The 21981-nt window shown below is 38.6% G+C and overlaps 1 protein-coding gene across 1 annotated transcript in view; it reads right to left on the minus strand.

The window, feature by feature from the left end:
* Positions 1-21981, minus strand: part of FAR2 (fatty acyl-CoA reductase 2) — an 87208-nt gene that overhangs the window by 45749 nt on the left and 19478 nt on the right. Inside the window, exons 2-3 of the mRNA XM_023555124.2 lie at positions 9472-9647; positions 7905-8084 (exon numbers count right to left, since the gene is read on the minus strand). Coding sequence (XP_023410892.1) covers positions 7905-8084; positions 9472-9647 — 356 coding nt within the window. The remainder of the gene's footprint in view (positions 1-7904; positions 8085-9471; positions 9648-21981) is intronic.

The following is a 21981-nucleotide window of genomic DNA, read 5'->3' on the forward strand; positions in this document are numbered from 1 at the left end:
AAGATATTCCAATGATACGTCCACCTCGTGGTGGGGAGAGAGTGTGGGACAATGAAGGGCCTCTCCGTTTTTAATATAATATTCCCACTACCTCATCTTATTTGTGAGCCAATGTTGGATTGACAGATCTAAGACGATTTTTCTCTCTCACAAAATATCCAGGTTACAAAAACTAGATCTGGAAGAAATAGAGCCTGATTTTAATAAAAGGTGGTAAAAAAAAACAAATTCTAAGAAAACATCAGAACCTTCTAATGTACTTGAACTGTATGTCACATGGCTGGCACCTATTGGTGTTACTGATGCCAGTGTTAGTGGAAAGGATATTGATTCCATAGATTTTCTAAGAGTGCAAATGCAAAAGATGCTGTAGTGTTCTGTGGATGGTCAGCTTCTACCATGCTCTACCTGTCTTCTATTATATTATTTTCTTGGTCCCTCCACTAACTTGTGAACAATGTCAATAATTATATCTGTTCTAAATTCTCAGTTTTCATGAGGACAAATACGGGAAGATTCACAACTTCACTACATGACGAAACAAAATAAGCCAATAAGTAAGCTTCCAAACAAGGATTCTTATTTTCAATAAAACAACAATAAGCATATATCCATATAGGTAATACCCAAAACAAAAACAAAAACTCCAAACCCGTTCCCGTTGAGTTGATTCTGACTCATAGCGACCTTCTAGGACAGAGTAGAACTGCCCCAAAGGGTTCAAGGAGCAGCTGGTGGATTTGAATTGCCTTTTGGCCAGCAGCCAGCCTCTTAACCACTGTGCCACCAAGGCTCCACAGAGATAATAGTTGATGTTAAATTATCTTTTCTAATATAGCCAAACAGACCATATACTATCTCATTCAGCCACTTCCTGGGTTTGAAGAGGAAATTACTGTCCACAAATATGCACATGCACTGGTTGAGGGATGCCCTTTTCAGGACCTATACTCAGTTCCTGCTCTTCTTAACCAGGGTTTGGGTTGCTGCTTTTTTTTTTTGTTTGTTCGTTCTAAATTTCTTTGTAAACAGGATATAAGTTAGCATGGGAAAGAGACACTATATAAATCAAAGTATATTTCTGAAATTAATCAAATGCCTGTCAATGTAATCACGAAGATGTTTTGGACCCATAGGCTCTTGTGGATAAATTCTAAACATCTTCTTAAACTGCTTCAAAAGAAGCCTAGTCACTGATGCCAGAAAACAATCACACACACACACACACACACACACACACACACTTTCCTCTACATATTACTGCCTTTTTGGTTTGAAAATTATTGAATCAACCTTATAATCTTATTGGTAATTTCATAATCTATGCATTTACCAAATGAAATCACAAAAGGAATAAGTGCATTTTTTCTCCTAATTTTCCCATGCAACAGGTAGGGCAGCCTAGTGTTAGACCAGGAAAAGCATCTTTCTGTGAGGTAAGTAGTGGACACACTGCCTCACGATAACCCTTGCTCTATCCTTGTCTAGTCTGGATTATGCTCTTACCCTGATTATTGGAATTACTAATAATTGCAATATGTATATATGTACTTACTACATACACTTGCTGACATGTCTGTTTCTCCACTAGACAATGGGTCAAGAAGAGCTGGGATTATGTTTTTTACCTTTGTGTCTAATCACATTTTTGCCCCCAGGAACCAGCTAATTTGTTCAATAAATTGGTGCTCTCCCACATGATAGTCTTGGTTAGCCAATTTATGTATATTATAAGGTTTGGGGGAACAGAGAAGAATGATGATAAATGAGAACAGGTACACCTGGAAGGAGGCAAGGTTGTAGAGAGAGCATGAGAAAGGAAGGAAGACCAGAATTTAAAGTTTCTAAAGGCAGTGGTGAAGTGTTGAGGAGTTGAAAGGCCACTGATGGCCAACCTCAGGAGATCAATTGGCTTCAAAGTAAATTTAAACTTTTTATTGAGGATAAGCGTATTTCTGTTCCCCAGCTTATGGTGAGTTGGCCTCTGTAGTTCCATCCAGACTTTCATTGAGCACCTATTCTGGGCCAGCCCTGTGCTAGATACTGAATGGTCCAGCCAGTAGCCTGACAACATGAAAGTTATCCAGTCTGTTTAAGAGACAATCTGACCCTGCTCTGATCTACATTTAAAGCCTGGTAATATTAAGTATTACATTTCACAGAATTTTTTTTTTCTTTTTGCCAGCCACTTAAACACCATATTGCAGATGGCACAATACTGAAAATTAAAGCACAAATGCTAGAGTTAGCTTTTTTCTTCCTCTAAAACAGGTGCTGTTAACAACGTGTTCTTTGGCAAAAAGGCAAAACTACAACTGGCCTTTCATCTTTCCCAGAAGGCCATTATTGAGGCCACTGCTGTAGGCTGCAGGCAGCCTTCATTGTCCCTGCTGCTGGCACTCTTTACCTCAGTCCACTCACCACACCCAACTGCCCTCAGTGTTTGATGGAAACACCTTTTCTTTTCACATGTCAGATTAGTTGTGTCTTCTGGTGATTGAATAGCTTCAGAAGTGTGATTTTTAATAGTTACAAATCTATTGGGACCTTTCTATTCTAATTAAAGTATCTAGAAGTTGAGAGGAAACCCTGGTGGCGTAGTGGCTAAGTGCTACGGCTGCTAACCAAAGGGTTGGCAGGCAGTTCAAATCCCCCAGGTGCTCCTTGGAAACTCTTTGGGGCAGTTCTACTCTGTCTTATTATAGGGTAGCTATGAGTTGGAATCGACTCGACGGCACTGGGTTTTTTGGAGAAGTTGAGAGACAATGGAAGGTGAGGAGAAAAAAAAGAATAAGAATGATCCCTATTTCAAATGAAAGCTGCTAAATGAAACAGCATTTCAAGGCACTAAGTCCCACAGTTGTCTGATCACAAATAAAAATTATTTGCGATTCCTATTAAAAATCCACATTCTTGGGTACCAGTCTTAGAACTCCAGAGAAGAGGGTCTGATCACCTGTATTTTTAACATACTCTGGTGACTCTTGTGGTCAGGCAAACTAGGGACTCACTACTTTAAAAGTATTCGACCACACAAACTTAAGTCATTACGATTTGGATAAATGGGGGTTAAATCTAAAAAAGACATTGCTCCTTGGAGTAAAAATTTCAATAGAATAGAACTTAAAAAATAAAATCCCTGATGGTTATGCAAGTTATACATGTTCTAATGCACAAGAGCCAGAATCGACTCAACAGCAACATTTTTTTTTTAAACCTGGTAGCTGATTAGATATGTGTAATTCCACATATAAAGCAGTAGCCAAGTTGTATTGTTTTGCCCCCCCCAAAATGCATAGATGTATTTTCTGTCTATTGCTGCTCCCAATTCTAGTACTCCATGCTACTCCATTTCAGCTAATGGATCTCTCTGCCTCTGGCTACTCCCATGCTAATCCATCCCCAACCCCTACTACCACCATGTTAAGAGCCTGTTTCATTAAAGTCTTTCCTTGCTTAAAACAAAACCACCACCCCCTCTTTCCCCACTGCCCTCCTTCAACGGTTCCCTACTCTCTATAAAATTAAATATAACCCCTCTGCATGGTATTCAAAATCTCTACAGTATGGCCCCAGACTACTTTTCCAGCTTGATCTCCAACTGCTCCCCTATACATAACATATGCGCTGCCAAAGCTACTTCCCCAAAAATCCCAGGTTTTCCTGCCTTACTTCATTTTTCTAATATGTGTCTGCATCTCCACCTATCTGTGCTGTGCCCATTCTTCCAAGCCTATCTCACATGCCTATCTTTACACTCTTTCTACTCCCTCCAACTTCACCAAACTCAATATGTCCCATTTCTCCTTCTACACTGAGGAAGTTAACTTGGCTTGAAAAATACAGAAAGCGCCAACCCCAAAGGTATATCTTTCCTGGTCAAAAACAAAACAAATAAATCCGATTCACAGCAACCCTATAGTACACAGTGGAACCGCCCCATTGGGCTTCCAAGGAGCGGCTGGTGGATTTGAACTGCCAAACTTTTGTTTAGCAGCTGGGCTCTTTACATTTAAAAAAAAAAAAAATAGACATTCTACTTAAGCTGATATTCTGGAAAACTAGAATTTCACTGGCAATCTTCCATCCATTTCTGCACATGAATTTCTCAAGGTAAATGTCACCAAATAGGTAGAAGCTAGTAATACAAAGGTAGAGATGCGTCAGATTGGTGACAGAATGTTATATGACAAAATGTCTGTGCTGATTAGGAGGAGGAGTAGAGAGGACAACTGCAGGTATAAGAGTTATAGAAATTAGTTGCTTAGCACTGATTATTGGTCACCCTTGCCATAGCAATTAAAGCATCAACTCCTAATTTAAGTTATTAAAATGTTTATGCTAACATGTTAAATTTCTCATGATAACACAATCAAATTTTATGTTCTGGAGTGAATGGTTCAGGACAAAGGTAATTCTTGGGAGATTTCAGATATGGGCTGAAAGGAAGGTAGCCAAAAGCTGGCAATATTAAGCTGTGGGATGGACAGGAAATGGGGTGGGCAGAACCGGGAGAGGCCTTGAGCCTTTAGAGGATGGGACCGGCTGGGAGGTGCAGGGTTTAGGCTCCCAGCCTCACTCCCTTTGTTGAATCACTTGGTGGTATCATTTGCGTTAAACAATTGAGAAAGTTTCTGGCAAAAAGTGCAAATCCATTTTGGTTTCCCAGAACTGGCATCCCCATTACACTGGAAAAAAAAAATTCCATTTTACCTTTTCATAGAGTTTTTTGAGATAATAAAGCCAAGAGCACAGCTTCAAGGTCATCTTGTTGTCTGTTTCCTTTTTTAAAAACGAGATTCTTTGGAATACTAAGAGCAATGACAGCTGCTAGACCCCAAGGGATTACTATTATCATTGTTAATAAAAACTTCCAAGTGAAATAGAAACTTAAAAACCTTAAAAGGTCATCTTATTTTATCCACAGGATAATTGCTAGGTAGAAAAGAGATCAGAGAAAACAATATTTTTTAAAAATAAACTAACTAAACCTAGATTTAATGCAATTTGTTATTCTAAAACTTCAGAAAATTCTGAGTTGTTCAAACAGTCATAAATGATGGTGTAGTTGGAGAGTAGTTGCTCAGCTATATTAAAAACTTTTGAAAAACATATAGATTTTATTCAAAGCTAAGAAAACATGGGAAGACAGAAAAAAGGTAACATATGGGCATTCAGGTATTTACATATAAGACTTCCATATCCCAAAATAGCAGCTTGATATTAATTCAGTCATCTATTCTCATTTCTGTCAAAAAAATTAACAAAAAATAGCCATAACACTATGAACAATGGTCATCCAGAGCCATCAGAAGCTTTCCATTCATTCAGCAAATATTTGAGTGCACCTATGTGCTGGAGCCAGTTGCTGGAGCCAGTTGCAGTCCAGTTGATTCTGACTCATGGCAGCCCCAAGTGTGTCGTAGTAGAATTGCCAGAACTCTTCTCCAAGGTGCCTCTGGGTAAACTTTAAACTCCAACCTTTTGGTTAGTTCTGATCGATTAACAGGCTCAGCTAAACTCACCTCAGAAGAAAGGCCTGTTGATCTACTGCCAAAAAAAATCAGCTAATGAAAACCCTATGGAGCACAGTTCTATTTTGACACACATAGGAGCGCCATGAGTCCCAATCAACTCAAAGGCAACAGCTATATGCTGGCACTGGAGCTATAAAGAGGAGTAAGAAAGATTCTCTTCTTCTGAGGGGCTCATTGTCTAAAGGTGAATATAGGTAAGTAACCAGATTCTTAGAATGACCTGTGTTAAGAGCAATGATAAGATAATCGAAGGGTACTCTAGTTGCACAGGGGACGAGCACCTAAGCCAGAGGGCTTCCGGGGAGAGCTTTGAAATCTGTTTATGAATTAAACCAGGGTGAAGGACAGTTGAAGTAAGTTCCAAGAACAGAAGCATCATAAGCAAAGGTAGAGCATATGAGAGAGAGGAGTGATTACTTCATTGTGGCTGCAGTACAGATATAAGGGGCAAGGGAGAGAGAAAGCTGACAGGTGGTCCTGAATATAAAGTTTTGAATTAATAAATGGTGGATATGACTTTTTCCCTGTTTTCTTGTTGCTGTTGTTAACAACCTTAATTCCTTAACTGAATTCAAAGTGTATTCTGTTGAGAGAAAATATAATTTCATTCCCAGTTCTGTGTGGCTGCATATTTAATAATTGTTATTCTCAGACAGAGGTAAATAACAGACATCATTTAAAAAATTACAAAAATGTTAATTACAGTTTACTCATAAATCATGTAGCAATTACTTGCCTTTCCTGGTTGACATACAGTTAGGGGAGTGTGGGAAATGCAGAATACTTGAAGATAAATCAATTCTTCCTCTTGGAGGTGAGTTTATTCCTCTTTGAAACCTAGATAGTGCCTGGAAATAGTTCGGGAGGGAGGAAGTCATCTGGAGTACCTGGAAAAGCCTCTCAGTATGTGTAAACTTAACCTTCATTTTCTACCTCTTTTCTCTGGTGAACTCTAGAGGCTCCTTTGCAGCCTCAAATTGCACTATGATATCTGTCAGGTATTAGAGGGATCAGCAGTGGAGGGAATCGCTGGAATCTCAGCGGCATGTTCTGAAATCAAAGGGAGGGTCTGCCCCTTTCTGGGGCATATCGAATATGTAAGGACCAAATGGTCAGAAGACAACACTGTAGTGAGGGCAGCTAACCAATAAATCAATTCTGTCCTGAAAACGCTCCAAGGCTTTATACATCGACTTTCCTGCATCAGCTTTGGGCATCAGAGTATACTTTCATTTTCTCCAACTATCCTGACAAACTCTGAACTCTGAAAAAGCACTTCTGCATCAACTAAGTAAAAGATGACTTATTAGCAGCTTTAAGTAAACTCCAGGTCCTTTAGATGACTTTCATTTTTCTTTGTCCTGGATATTTTTAAATGACAGATAAGAATATCTGTTTTCAGAGCTATAGGAGACAAAAATGATTGCCATGAAGGGAATGAATTCTTGATTTAGTTAAGCTTCCTTTTAGACAGTTTATTTTAAATGGAAATACAGCATTATAATCGACAAATTCACTGTGAAATAGTCAATTTTCTGTGCTGTAACACTTTTTATGCAGAGTTAAAAAACAAACAGACAAACAAACAAACACAAGGTAAATGTGATAAAATAGGGAAGAAGAGGGAAAAAGCAGAAAACAGAGCCGTACTTCTGAGACCAGGACCATATCCTTAGAACAAAGCGGTTCCTGTTACAGTTGGCAGGAAGAGAAAACTACTAGACACTATTTCTCCTGTATAATAGAATGTAAAGAAAGTATATGTCAGCTGAATAGGTCAAGAGACTGACACCTTTCCATTCTCTGTTAGTTGTCTTTACTAATAGTTGTTTATTAAACATGCCCTAACACTGCAATAAGTGATTTATATAACTCAGTTCATCACCACGACTATAAAGTGGACACTATTATTGCCCTCCATTTTACAGATGAAGGAACTGAGGCTCAGAGAGATCAAGTAACTTTCTCAAGATCACACAGCTAGTAAGTTGTGCAGCCATAAGTCAAACCCTGTCTTTCTGATTCCAAAACCATGTTCTTAACTGTTGTACTATGTTGTCTATCTCATGTCAATACTAAGTAATTAAGAAGAAACCACTGTTACTTCTAGTATTCCAAATACCTCATATAATTCTAAACTATTCAGTCTTTTCTTTAGGAATTTTTTGTCCTTTTCCCTCCCAATTTTCCACAGCAATATATTCCCAAATTGAGAATGCAGGGAATAGCAGGGACAGGGTACCTAAAGCTAGCACCTTTTCAAAGCATCCTATTTCAAGGGTATCCCACTTTATTACCTCATTAATTCATGTCTACAAAGAATCAACAATATGTCCACCCCTTGGCTCCTCACTTGACCCAACTTACTCCATGGAGTCAATTATTTTTTTTGGCTCCACGGGGCATGGATAGATCACTTCATCGATGTGGTTAAGGTTACAATTTGAGAACGCAGTAGAGATATGGATGAAGGCTTCGAGCTTTGTCATCTGATTGGCCATAAGCAAGAGCTGCTGGGTGGCAATGACGTTAAGTTGCACGGCGTGTCTAGAGAGGATTAAGCAGAAGGAAATGCAGTGAGGTAATTCAGCATCCTGCCTTGTTATAATTGCACCTACTCCAATAACTAGCATATCTGTCAAAAGTATGGGTCATGGCTACAGTTATGTGGGACTTGCAATGTGTTATGTGTTGATGGTAAATTCTGTGTATATAAATCCGTTCATTGAAGCACTGTACATATTGTTCTTAGAGGTCACTTTGTTCTAAATCATCTGGAAAAAAATCACAATCCTCTGAATTTATAAAGGGGCTTTTATAAGCAGTCATTAAAAGAATGACAATACATAAATTAAGTATCTAACTCAAGAAGCTGGAAATGCAAATAAATTGGAGGGGAGTAACAACAATATGAATTGTTACTGCAAATGTACAGGTCGGACATAAAAACTGAGGTCAAAATCTGAAATTTTAGTGAAGAGAATATAAGCACAATATGTGGTAACAATGAAACAGTTCATTCCAGGAATACATGGCTTATCCAATATCAGAAACTCTATGAAATCTAATTTTTTAACTCAAATGGAGAAAAACTATGTGATCATCTATATATATTTGGAAAAGTTATTTAACAGCATTGAATATTTATTCCCAATTTAAAGAATAAAGAAACATTTATTCCCAATTTAAAAATATTTCAAGCCTTGTAAAACACAAATGGTTAATATCCTAAATATTCCAAGATGTCTTAAAATTAACAAGAAAAAGAATGTTTCAATAGAACAATAGGCAAAGAACATGAAGAAGCATTTTAACAAAGCAAAATGCCAATAAATATTTAAACATCGTCAACCTTTCTAATCATCAAAGAAAAAAATTAAAACATGTGATACCATGTTAAAAAGAAACTGTTCATAACCTGGGCACATCTGGTACATAGCTGACAAATTCTACTTTTGGCAATTTACTTAAAGGAAAGTACACAAGGGTATAAAGCAAGGATGTCCATTGCAGAGCTGTTTATAATAGTGAAAAATTAGAGCAATCCAAATCTCCATCCAAATAGATTTGGTTCAATACGTTATAACATACATGTACAATGGAATGCCATGTGGTCATTATAAATTATGATAGAATACTTACTAACAATGAAAGATATCCAGAAAAAATTGTGCCAGTTGCCAAATATCATTGCCAATATGATGCCATTTGAATTGAACAGGTATCTTTGTTATTAAGGATGCATAAAGAAAAGTTGGGATGAATGTTCTCTATAATATTTAATGGCCATTTCTGGATGGTGAGATTTTAGAGAAGTTTTACTTTTTTTTTTCCCCTGAGAATATCACTATTTTACAGAAACCACACACACACACAAAAACCACACACACACACACATATACATACAGGCCATGACAAGAAAATGGGAATGTACCTCAAATGGTCATCGAAGCGCACAGTCGCTGCACAGTGGAAGACAATGTTTGTACAGGACAGAAGCTCCTGCATGTCCTCCAAGCTAATGGATAAGTCATTCTGACTGAGATCTGCATAAATAACCCTGATCTTCTCATGGACATTGGGGCAAACTTCTTTGACTTTTTCAAACAGCTGAAACATAAATGTAGATCAATGTATGAAGATCATCATCGCATTGTTATTTTTGCACTGGCTTATTTCATTGTATTCTCAAAAACTAGTTTTAGTTGTATTCATAATACCCAAAGAAAGCATCTACTCAATAGCCATCTGCTTTATTTTCTGCAGTTCAAAGCCAATTTAGCGTAATTCCAGCTCCTCTTAACCTGATAAACATTTGAAAAAGTCAGTTCGAATAACCAGGAAGGCATGCATTTTGAACCTTCCCTGAGGAGCAGTAGTCAGTCATCCACAACCTCCTGTTGTCCCCTTACCCCCTTTAAGGCAGCTTTGTGTTTATACAGGGTGATTGTTTCAATTCTTAGCTGGGAAACAACTGTTTTCCGGGCAAGATTATCAGACTTTACACAGCCTTTGCAAATTAACAGCAAAATTATCAGCCTTTACAAACTGGTTTTATGAGCCCTAAAAAATCTAAACAATTTGGTAACTGGCCCAGATTAACAAGTAGCACAGTTACAATTGGAAAATAATAAATTAAGCAAACTCGTAATAGGTAAAACAAAAAAAAATTTCTGTAATCTCATTCTAATATAAACGGCAGTTATTGGCTAGTAAGAGAATTCCATGAGCTCCTGTACTTTTTATGGGATTTTAATTTTTTTTTTAATATTCTAATTTATTTATAAAGAAAAAAGGGAAGAGCACTGGAAGTTTTAGCTGTTATTACAATTATTCAGACAGAACATATACTTCACTTCACTCTCCACACAGAAATTCTTAAACTGGCATTTTCCATTTTCACAGAAAATAAAATTTTAATAAAATTATCTCAGTTTCAACCTATTGTAATAAAATGGAATTTTACTCTATAATTGGTATGGTATGTTCCAAAACTCGTGGCCGTTGAGTTGATTCTGACTCATAGCTACCCTATCCCACCAGCCCCAGTCCTCAGTAGGAAAGAGTATAACTGCCCCAAAGAGTTTCCAAGGAATGACTGGTGGATTTGAACTGCCAACCTTTTAATTAGCAGCCAAGCTCTTAACCACTGTGCTACCAGGGCACATTAGCAGTGAGGAAAAGACAAGTGAGGTTGAATGTTTAGAAAGCTAAGAACAGAGAAAATTAGTCTATGGTTTTACCTTATAATATAGTAGTAGAGACAGACTCCCAGGACCCCCTAAACAAGGACACTTTCATCTAGTCTTGATCCTTAGTAGCAGGCTTCCTCTCCCCATGAAAGACCTACCCCAGGCTTTTTTTTTTTTTTACTCAGTAATAAGTTGTTCTCAGGAAGTCAGAGAAATCATATCTTATCTGTATTGGGCAAGGTCATGTTCAGGGGCCTCTGGGAGTTCAGTGAAGATGGATGAGGAAGGGACTTAAATCTCTGTATTGGCCTGGCAAGTTAACATCCTTCTGTCACTGAGCTACCATTTTCCTGCACTGTAGGCAGCCTTTTCAGGGGGTATTACTGCAGTTTTGAAAATACTTCAGAAGTTAGGCCAGTTCTCAATGCTTTTTGACATCTCGAATTAATAAGGTTGATAATGTGTCCTAAGGAAATTCTTCAAAACAGCTCTTACGATCAGTCATGAGTGTGCTAAATGTTTGCTTTCACAGTTAAATGTTTCCTGTCTTGATAGTTAATTTCGATTGTGCAACAAATGTGTGTTGGATTTTGGAAAAGTTTATCTAAAATTTGGGCAGTTTACTCTTTTTTTAATAATTTAATTTGTAGTAGGCTGTTTTTGAGCCTGCATGAGAAATATTTAGGGTTTAGGGGAGTGTTTGACTTTGGCCTGTAATTACTCCTGGCTACGGGAGAGCAAGAGGGGGTGATGGCTTCAGTCTTTACCCTCCTGCAATAGGGTTCCTCATAACATAGATTTTTATTAGGTCTTTGATTTTTCTAAATGCTTTTAAAAGGTAGAGGATACTCTTATACTTTATTATATTTTCAGACAACTTGTACAATAGTGGAGAGCACCAAAATGCTACATTTTCAGTATTACTATTTTAGGAGATAATGTCCCAATCTATGTTCTATTTAAAGACTTGTATATAGGGTATATCAAATGAACATAAATAAAAAAAAAAATAGTGCAATTAAATAAAGTTTGAGGTTTCTGATTTGGATAGCAGTTAATCATACTCAATTTCAATAAATCGATCAATTAATTTAATTAAAACTACAATGTGAAATGTGATCCCATTTACTCTATTAATTGTGCCTTAATAATATGACTATATTGCGAAGAGTGGGAATTCCAGAACACTTAATTGTGCTCATGAGGAACCTTTACATAGATCAAGAGGCAGTTGTTCGGAAAGAACAAGGGGATACTGATTGGTTTAAAGTCAGGAAAGGTGTGAGTCAGGGTTGTATTCTCTCACCACACCTATTCAATCTGTATGCTGAGCAAATAATCCGAGAAGCTGGACTATATGAAGAAGGACGGGGCATCAGGATTGGAGAAAGACTCATTAACAACCTGTGTTATGCAGATGACCCAACCTTGCTCACTGAAAGTGAAGAGGACTTGAAGCACTTACTAATGAAGATCAAAGACCACAGCCTTCAGTATGGATTGCATCTCAACATAAAGAAAACTAAAATCCTCACAACTGGACCAATGAGCAACATCATGATAAATGGAGAAAAGATTGAAGTTGTCAAGGATTTCATTTTGCTTGGATCCACAATCAACAGCCATGGAAGCAGCAGTCAAGAAATCAAAAGACGCATTGCATTGGGTAAATCGGCTGCAGAAGACCTCTTTAAAGTGTTGAAAAGCAAAGATGTCACCTTGAAGACTAAGGTGCACCTGACCCAAGCCATGGTATTTTCAATAGCATCATATGCATGTGAAAGCTGGACAATGAATAAGGAAGAGTGAAGAAGAATAGATGCCTTTGAATTGTGGTGTTGGCAAAGAATATTGAATATACTGTGGACTGACAAAAGAATGAACAAATCTGTCTTAGAAGAAGTACAACCAGAATGCTCCTTAGAAGCAAGGATGGTGAGACTGCGTCTTACACGCTTTGGACATATTGTCAGGAGGGATCAGCCCCTGGAGAAGGACATCATGCTTGGCACAGTACAGAGTCAGCGGAAAAGAGGAAGACATTCAATGAGGTGAATTGACACAGTGGCTGCAACAACGAGCTCAAGCATAACGATTGTAAGGATGGCTCAGGACCAGGCAGTGTTTCCTTGTGTTGTGCATAGGGTCGCTATGAGTTGGAACTGACTTGACGGCACCTAACAACAACAACAATAATATGACTTGCCTCGTGAGAAATTTCACCATACCACTATAACTTCAAACAAAATAATAATTTCCAGTAATCTTTAAGTGTTGCCATAACCTAAATAGAGTGCTTGATATAACTGCTAGCCAACTGCTATCCAAAAGGCAGTGGTTTTGACCAGGGCTTTTCAAAGTGTTGGGAGTCCCTGGGGGGTGCAAACAGTTAACATGCTCGGCTGCTAACTGGAAAGTTGGTGGTTTGAAGTCCAGCCAGAGGGACCTCGGAAGAAAAGCCTGGCGATCTACTTAAAAAAAGATCAGCTATGTAAAGGCCTATGGAGTGCATTTCTACTCTGACACATGTGGGCTTGCCATGAGTCAAAATTGATTCAATGGCACCTGGTTTTGGGTTTTCAAAGTGTTAGCCACCAAGGAACTTGCATTGGAATCACTAGTTAAAAAAAAAAAAAAAAGTATATGCATGTTAAAAATGTGGATTCCTGGCGCCATTCCAAACCCACCACATAAGAACTGACTGGGGCATGCTCAAGAGTTTGCATTTATGGTAAGTCCCCTAGTTCATCTTATCACACACACACAAAGAGGAGGACTTCTCTAGAAGGAGGGTTAACATGAACAACTGCATATAACTTGTTTCCTCTTATAACTGTCCAGGGCATTCTCACATCATTGGTTTGGGAACTGTGTGGGCATAAGAAAAACCTTGGAAGCCCTATGGGGCAGTTCTACTCTGTCCTATAGGGTTGCTTTGAGTTGGAATTTACTTGATGGCAACTATTTTGGTTTGGTTTGCTTAAAAATTATTTCATTCCTCTACCTTCAGAGATCCTGACTCAGGAGGTTTGATGTGTAACCCAGGAAGTTGCGTTTAAAATTAACCAGCTCCAGGGGCGTATTATGGGTAACTAGCACCCAGGAGCAATTGCTAAATTGCACCCACCCCCCAATTCCAGTGCCCAGGGGCAATCTCTAAATTGCACCCTGCCCCCAATTTCAAGATGAATAGACATTGATAGCAGCAACTGTCAGCAGAAAAGCCTTCCCCTCTCTTGTTAGGCTGCCTCAGTCAGGTGCCGTCCATATCTGAGGCGCCTAGGAATGTCATTCGGTGTCTTCCTGGCACTACTTGGACTTGTACCTTGGGACAAGTGCCCCACCCTGCCCTTGATAGAGAGAGTCTAGGGACCATACCTGGAGAAGCACTGACTCTGAAGATTCATTCTTAAAATTAGAGCTTAAAATTTCCCCTCTGGTTTGTAAATTCCCTGAGTCTTCCTCATCTCTTAATGCTTGAAAGCATCGAATTCCTTTCAAAGGAAGTCATGATGAATTGAAATTAATTCCTGTAAGAATAGCAATAGATCATAAATAGGAGCTGATTCCTGACATTGTTTCTTTATCAGCTCTTTTATGTCAGGGAGATGTAAGACAGAAGATAGGAAGCTACTGCTAAAAGGGAGCGCAAAGTATTTCCTTGCGTCCTCTATATTAACTGCCAGTAAGTGTTGGGAGAGCCCATAGCAGACCCTCTTCTTTTCTAATAATGATGAGACTGGAGGACAAGACAAAATAAGAAAATGGGTCTTGGTTAAACACTAGTTTTTCTGAAGGTGGTCTTTGCTAATACAAGCTATTAGTTAAAAGTAAAGAGAAAATAAATGGAATAAAAAAGACTAATGAAAAACATACACAGGAAGACCTGCGAAAGCCGGAACCTGTGTGAGGCAGAAACCTGTCAGAGAAGGAGAACGGGAACATTTTCCACTAAAACGAGCCATAGAAAGCAGTAATACTGCACCCTGTCAAAGGTAGAAAACTTGCAAGACTTGGAAAAACAAGGCAGTTCTGTCAAGTTCTGGCTTTCACAGGCTTCATTGTGTTTTCAAAAATTTAATTGAAGACTAACCAATAAAGAGCTTAATATAATTGTTTTAGATTTAAGAACCAGGGATTTGAGCAGGCTCATTCTGGGTTTTTTTTAGGTTTTTCTGGTTCAAGCCCCTGCTGAGAATTTGCATTTCTAACAAGTTCCAAGGCAATGCTAATGCTGTGGGTTAGGGGCCAATTCTGAGAACGGAAAGTAGAGCCAAACCAAACCAAACCCACTGCTGTGGAGCCAGTTCTGACTCATAGCGACCCCATGGGGTTTCTAAGGCTGTAAATCTCTATGGAAGCAAACTGCCACATCTTCCTCCCACGGAGCTGCTGGTGGTTTCGAACCACCGGTTTTTCAGTTAACAGTCACTGATTGCTTTAACCACTGCTTTACCAGGTCTCCTTACTAGTAGAGCAGTGGTTCTCAAAATTTATCATATTTAAGAGTCACCTGGGGATCTTGTAAAACTGTAGATTTTGATTCAGTATATCTGGGGCGGGAATGCACATTCTCAGCAGAGGCTCTAACCGGAATGAACTGGTTTGGAGCCCTGTTAAGAACTTATCATATTCCTTCTCATTGCATAAACTCATATATTCTTTATTTAGTGGCATAAGACTGTTAGGGTAAAGAGCTGAATAACTACCTTCCATTGTCAAATCTCAAGCAGAGAAAATGCTTTCCCATGACTATAGAAGTCATGCCCATGAAGTTTCTTGAAACAAAACAATTTCTCTTCATAGTTTTCTCATTCTGCTGAATTTTCTTAGGGTTTGCAATGTTTCTCTCTGGCCTCTGGGCTATAAGTAACTATTGCCATAAATGGAATAGTCTCTTGTGCTTAGAAACAAATTAAAGAGAGGCAAATACTTGCCTATGAAATGTCAAATTAAGGGAACATTCCCAAACTTTCTAAAGGAAATTTATACCTTTGTTATCAGTTCAAAGTGCTTATATTACTTCCCATTTGCTATATTTCAATGATCACAGAAATGTGTCCTGCTCTCATCAGGAACATGAGTTCAGAAAATGGGGAAGCATTTCCCTACTTGAGAGTCTTAGATCTTTATTCAGCTTAGCGAGGCCCTCTCTTCGAATATACCTATATTATATAGTCCCCATAACATCAAAATTTGTTTAATATTTTTATTTTGCAAAAAAAAAAAAAAAAGATAAGTCCCTTAAACTAAAGGACAGTTTCTGTGGAATATTCAGTTGTCCTTACAATCAAAAACCATTGCTATCCAGTCAATTCCTGTTTAGCAGCCCTATAGGAAGTCAGCCATATATTACCCAATAAGCAAGGTATGCTCGAGGCTAGTTGTACCTCCCACCAATCTGCAGTGAACAATTTCACATGTTTCCCACCATGCCAAAGAGGTGGTGAAACCCATGTGAAATTGCTCACCACAGATTAGCAGATAAACACAATTAAGCCCGTGTGTACCTTGCTCAATGCAAGACAATGCATACTGTGTTTACCTGTTAATCCACCCTGTGCCTGCCTGTGGATGGCCAAAATGGTGGATGAATAAGAATAAATACATCACCAACAGAGGAAAGAATCTCAAAGTGAAAGAGAGCCTGTAACATTTATCAGAGAATTTTTAGGGTGCTGAGTGAAAGCAAATCAATGGATTCTGCAAGTTAGCTCTCAAACACAACAGACCTCTTGAGAAAGGATATAATTTAAATTGACAACAATTAAACATAAATAAGTGCATGCAAATCAATGCAAAAAATTATTATACCCAATGTGCAGATTTACAAAATGTTAGGAGTTTGGCAGTTTACTAGCTACTCCCATAAGATATAAAGGTGTAACTAAGAAGTTTGTATTGCTTTAGTGAGAGCAATTTCTTCAATTATATCATTTTGGATATATCTTCACAACTGGACCAATAAGCAACATCATGATAAACAGAGAAAAGACTAAGTCATCAAGGATTTCATTTTAGTTGGATCCACAATCAGCAAGCATGGAAGCAGCAGTCAAGAAATCAAGAGGTGCTTTGCGTTGGGCAAATCTGCTTCGAAAGAACTCTTTAAAGGGTTGAAAAGCAAAGATGTCACCTTGAGGGCTAAGGTGCACCTGACCCAAGCCATATTGTTTTCAATTGCCTCTTATGCATGTCAAAGCTGGATGACCAATAAGGAAGACCCAAGAAGAATTGACTGCTTTGAATTGTGGCGTTGGAGAAGAATATTAAATATACCATGGTCTGCCAAAAGAACGAACAAATCTGTCTCAGAAGAAGTACAACCAGAATGCTCCTTAGAAGCAAGGATGGCTTACTATGTCTTATATACTTTGGACATGTTGTCAGGAGGGATCAGTCCCTGGAGAAGGATATCATACTTGGTAGAGTACAGGGTGAGCGAAAAAGAGGAAGACCCTCAATGAGATGGATTGACACAGTGGCTGCAACAATGGGCTTAAGTATAACAATGACTGTGAGCATGGCAAAGGACCGGGCAGTGTTTTGTTCTGTAGTACACAGAGTCGCTATGAGTTGGAACCAACTCAACAGCACCTAACAACAACAACAACATATCATTTTGGATAGAACTCTGAAGCACCATTGTGTTGTGTAGTTATCAAACACTTGTATACAGCATGGGTGACAGGAAAATTGTTTTAAAAAAAAAAACAACAAACAAACAGATGTTCTGACCCTAGAGATTCTGATTCGACAGTTCTGAGTTGAAGCTCAGGTATCTGTACTTTGTACAAGCTCTATAGCGATTCTGATACATCCTGAAGTTGAACACCATTAGTGTATTAGAAAGAGGTTGGGTATTTGACGAAGAACTGGCTATGAATCTTGGCTCTTTTTTGTGTGACTGAGGCAAGTTACTTAACTTTCTGAACCTCTGTACCTTCATTTGCGTATTTATCTAAAAGGCCACTGACTGTCTATCTCATTCTATGATATCTGAGAATTAATGATTCAGCGTACTTTCTGATCTTCTTAGAAACAATTTTGCATTTAACAAATTGTAATTGAAAGTTCACTTTGCATAAGAATCTATGATAAAAGTGACCCAGTGTTGAGTTTATCATCTTGTTATGCTGTGTTCCCACACCAAAGGTCAGTTTCACAGAGTTCTTTGAGAATAAGTACCTGGTGGCAAACGATTAAGCACTTGGCTGCTAACTAAAAGGTTGACAGTTTGAACTCACCCAGTGGCTCTTCAAGAGAAAGACCTGATTATCTGCTTCCATAAAGATTACAGCCTAGAAAACCCTATGGACCAGTCCTACTCTGTAAGAGTACTGACTCCATGCACCCAGCAACAACAAAACATCCTGGGCAAGAAAGGAGTTGGAGTAGCTGGAAAGACAGAGACCAACCTTAAGATTTGTCCTACTTTCAAACAGAACTGGTGGCATCTCTGCATTATCCATGCTAAAGGTAGAACTGATGATGATACTCCAGAAGGGATGATACTGTGACCCCTGGGAAACACATTAACTGGAACGCAGGGCAAGAGGAGCAATGTTTACCTGTTGTGGTAAAGTTGATTCCAATTCCTAGTGACCCTATAGGACAGGGTAGAACTACCCTACAGGGTTTCCAAGGTTGTAAGTATTTATGGAAGCAAACTGCCACATCTATCTCCCATGGACCAGCTCGTGGGTTTGTACTGCTGACCTTTTGGTTAGCAGCTGAGTGCTTAAACACTGCACTACCAGGGCTCCTGAGCAGTGTTTAGAGGGAGCAGTTTCCTAGGGGAGGTGATGCAATGCTGTGGGAGAAGCACGGGCTTTACAGACGAGAGATCTGCATTCAAATTTTACTCGTCACTTCCTTGGCACAGATTACATAACCTTGGATAGAAGATAATTTTCTGGGTTTAATTTCTCATCTGTAAGGTAGGAATAAGGCATACCACAGAGATTTATGAGGATTTAATAGGGTAATGAAAGTTAAATGCCTAACATAGCTCCTTGTCGCTTGGTAGGTTCTTAATCATATTGATTCCTTTTCCCCTCCCACTACAATACTCCATTTCCAAAAGCTGCTAAAGAGAAAGCTATTTTACCCATGTGAGTGTGTATGTGTGTATGTGTGTGGCCATCCCAAGGTTTCTGATTAGATCTGTCATCCAGGTGCCTCTGAGAACTGAATTATTCTAGAGTCAGGTGGAATCCCATGGCTTGGAGACTCTTTGAACGAAAAGTGTATGGGCAACTTGATGCTTTCACGAAAAAATACTTGATGTGACTGAAAGAAATTTAAAAAGAAGGAAAGAAATTGGACATGTGAATGATTGAATCAACTAAAAAGAAAGTAAAAAAGAGGTAAAAAAAAAAAAAAAATTGCTTCTGTTTTCTGTATCCCAGGCCCAGTATATCCCCAGAAACCAATTTCTTCAATCTTTTTTTTTTTTTGTTAAAGGAAAGAAAATGGCCTATATGGGAGAGATTGTACATACCTCAGCTGAGTGCCGAACAGAAGACCAGTTAAAAACTTTTTAAAAGTGTGCCTTTGTTAATCATGAGACATTTCAATTCCTGCCAAGATTACATCTTTCATAGTTATTCCAAGTTTACAGAAGCCTGTTGCTTTTGGTAAACCCTATGGGGCAGTTCTACTCTGTCCTATAGGTTTGCTGTGAGTCGGCATCAGCTGGACAGCAGTGGGTAGCTGCTTTTTCTAGAATAACAAAATTCTTCTGAAAAAATAGAAAACAGTAATTAGACAAAGCTGCTTTTGGGAGTTTAAAATACAAATTTCTTTTTCCATTTGCCTTTGCTTTATATAGAAATTTGATAGGATCATTAACATCAATCTGAAGCTGGTAACAAGTAGCTTTGCATGGGATGGCCTGGACCAACAAAGAAAGTACTTTTTTTCCCCTTACAAAAGTCTTTGAAAATTAACAAGGAACTTCTATGTAAAATGAAATTAAATCTGTTGGGTGCCAAATCCCTCTTCATTCTCAATGATGTCAGATCATTGGCCTTTTCTTTGTAGGTGCTATTTAGTTCAAACGTAAATTTGCTTAAATGCATTGGCCTACTTCTTGTTGTTATGTTGCTAGGTGCCAACTAGTCAATTCCGACTCATAGCGACCCTATGTACCAAAGAACAAAACACTGCCTGGTCCTGTGCCATCCTCAAAATCATTGCTATGTTTGAGCCCATTGTTGCAGCCACTGTGTCAATCCATCTTGTTCAGGGGCTTCCTGTTTTTCACAGACCCTCTATTTTACCAAGCATAATATCCTTCTCCAGGGGCTGGTCCTTGCTGAAAACATGTCCAAGGTATGTGAGACATAAGTCTCACCAATCTTGCTTCTAATGAGCATTCTGGCTGTACTTCTTCCAAGACGGATTTGTTCCTTCTTCTGGCAGTCCATGGTATATTCAATATTCTTCATCAACACCATGACTCAAAGATGCCAACTCTTCTTCAGTCTTCCTTATTCATTGTCCAGCTTTCACATGCATATGAGGTGATTGAAAACACCATGTTTGGGTCAGGCACACCTTAGTCCTTAAAGTGACATCGTTGCTTTTTAACACTTCAAAGAGATCTCTTGCAGCAGATTTGTCCAATGAAATGTGTCCTCTGATTTCTTGACTGCTGCTTCCATGGGCATTGATTGTGGATCTAAGCAACATGAAATCCTTGACAACTTCAATTTTTTCTCCATTTATCATAATGTTGCTCATTGGTCCAGTTGTGAAGATTTTTGTTTTCTTTATGTTGAGGTATAATTCATACTGAAGACTTGGTCTGTGATTTTCATCAATAAGTGCTTCAAGTCCTCTTCATTTTGAACAAGCAACATTGTGTCATCTGTATATTGCAGGTTGTTAAGAAGTCTTCCTCCAATCTTGATGTCCTGTTCTTCTTCATATAGTCCAGCTTCTCTGATTATTTGCTCAGCATACCCATTGAGTAAGTATGGTGAAAGGATACAATCCTAATGCACACCTTTCCTGACTTTAAACCATTTAGTATCCCTTTGCCTGTAGTACAGGTTCTACATGTACACAATGAAGTGTTCTGGAATTTCTTTTGGTTGTTATCCATAATTTGTTATGACCCATACAGCTGAATGCCTTTGCACGGTCAGTAAAGCAGGTATACATTTCTGGTATTCTCAGCTTTTAGCCATGATCCATCTGACATCAGCAATGATATCCCTCCTTCTGTGTCCTATTCTGCATCCAGCTAAAACTCTTGACAGTTCCCTGTTGATGTACCATTGTAACTGCTTTTGAATGATTTTCAGCAAAATCTTACTTATGTGTGGTGTTAATGATATTGTTTGATACTTTCCACATTCTGTTGGATCTCCTTTTTCTCTGAAATGGGTACAAATATGGACCTCTTCCAGTTGGTTGGCCAGGTAGCTGTCTTCCAAATTTCTTGGCAGAGACAAGTGAGCGCTTCCAGCACTGCATCTATTTGTTGAAACACTTCGATTGGAATTCCGTCAATTCCAGCTTGGACCTTTTCCTTCATTATCACTGGTTCTTGATCATATGCTACCTTCTGAAATAGTTGAACATCGATCAATTCTTTTTGATACAGTAACTCTGTATATTCCTTTCATCTTCTTTTGATGCTTCCTGTGTAGTTTAATATTTTCCCCGTAGAATCCTTCAATACTGCAACTTGAGGCATGAATTTTTTCTTCTGTTCTTTCAGCTTGAGAAATGCCAAGCATGTTCTTCCCTGGTTTTCTAACTCCGGGTCTTTGCACATTTCATTATAATATTTTACTTTGTCTTTTTGAGCTGCCCTTTGAAATCTTCTCTTTAGCTCTTTGAATTAATCATTTCTTCCTCTCGCTTTAGCTACTGTATGTTCAAAAACAATTTTTAGAGTCTCTTCTGACATCCATTTTAGTCCTTTCTTTCTTGTCTTTTTTATGACCTCTTGCTTTCTTCATGCCTGATGTCCTTGATGTCATTCCACAGTTCATCTGGTCTTCAGTCATTAGTGTTCAATGTGCCAAATCTGTTCTTGAGATGGTCTCTAAAGTCAGGTGGGGTACACTCAAGGTCATACTTTGGCTCTCACGGACTTGTTCTAATTTTCTTCAACTTCAGCTTGAACTTGCATATGGTCAGTTGATGGTCCGTTCCACAGTCAGCCCTGGCCTTGTTCTGACTGATGATGGTAAGCCTTTCCACTGCCAGTTTCCACAGATGTACTTGATTTGATT

The sequence above is a fragment of the Loxodonta africana genome, chromosome 4 (assembly GCF_030014295.1).
Source record: "Loxodonta africana isolate mLoxAfr1 chromosome 4, mLoxAfr1.hap2, whole genome shotgun sequence".
Lineage (NCBI taxonomy): Eukaryota > Metazoa > Chordata > Mammalia > Proboscidea > Elephantidae > Loxodonta > Loxodonta africana.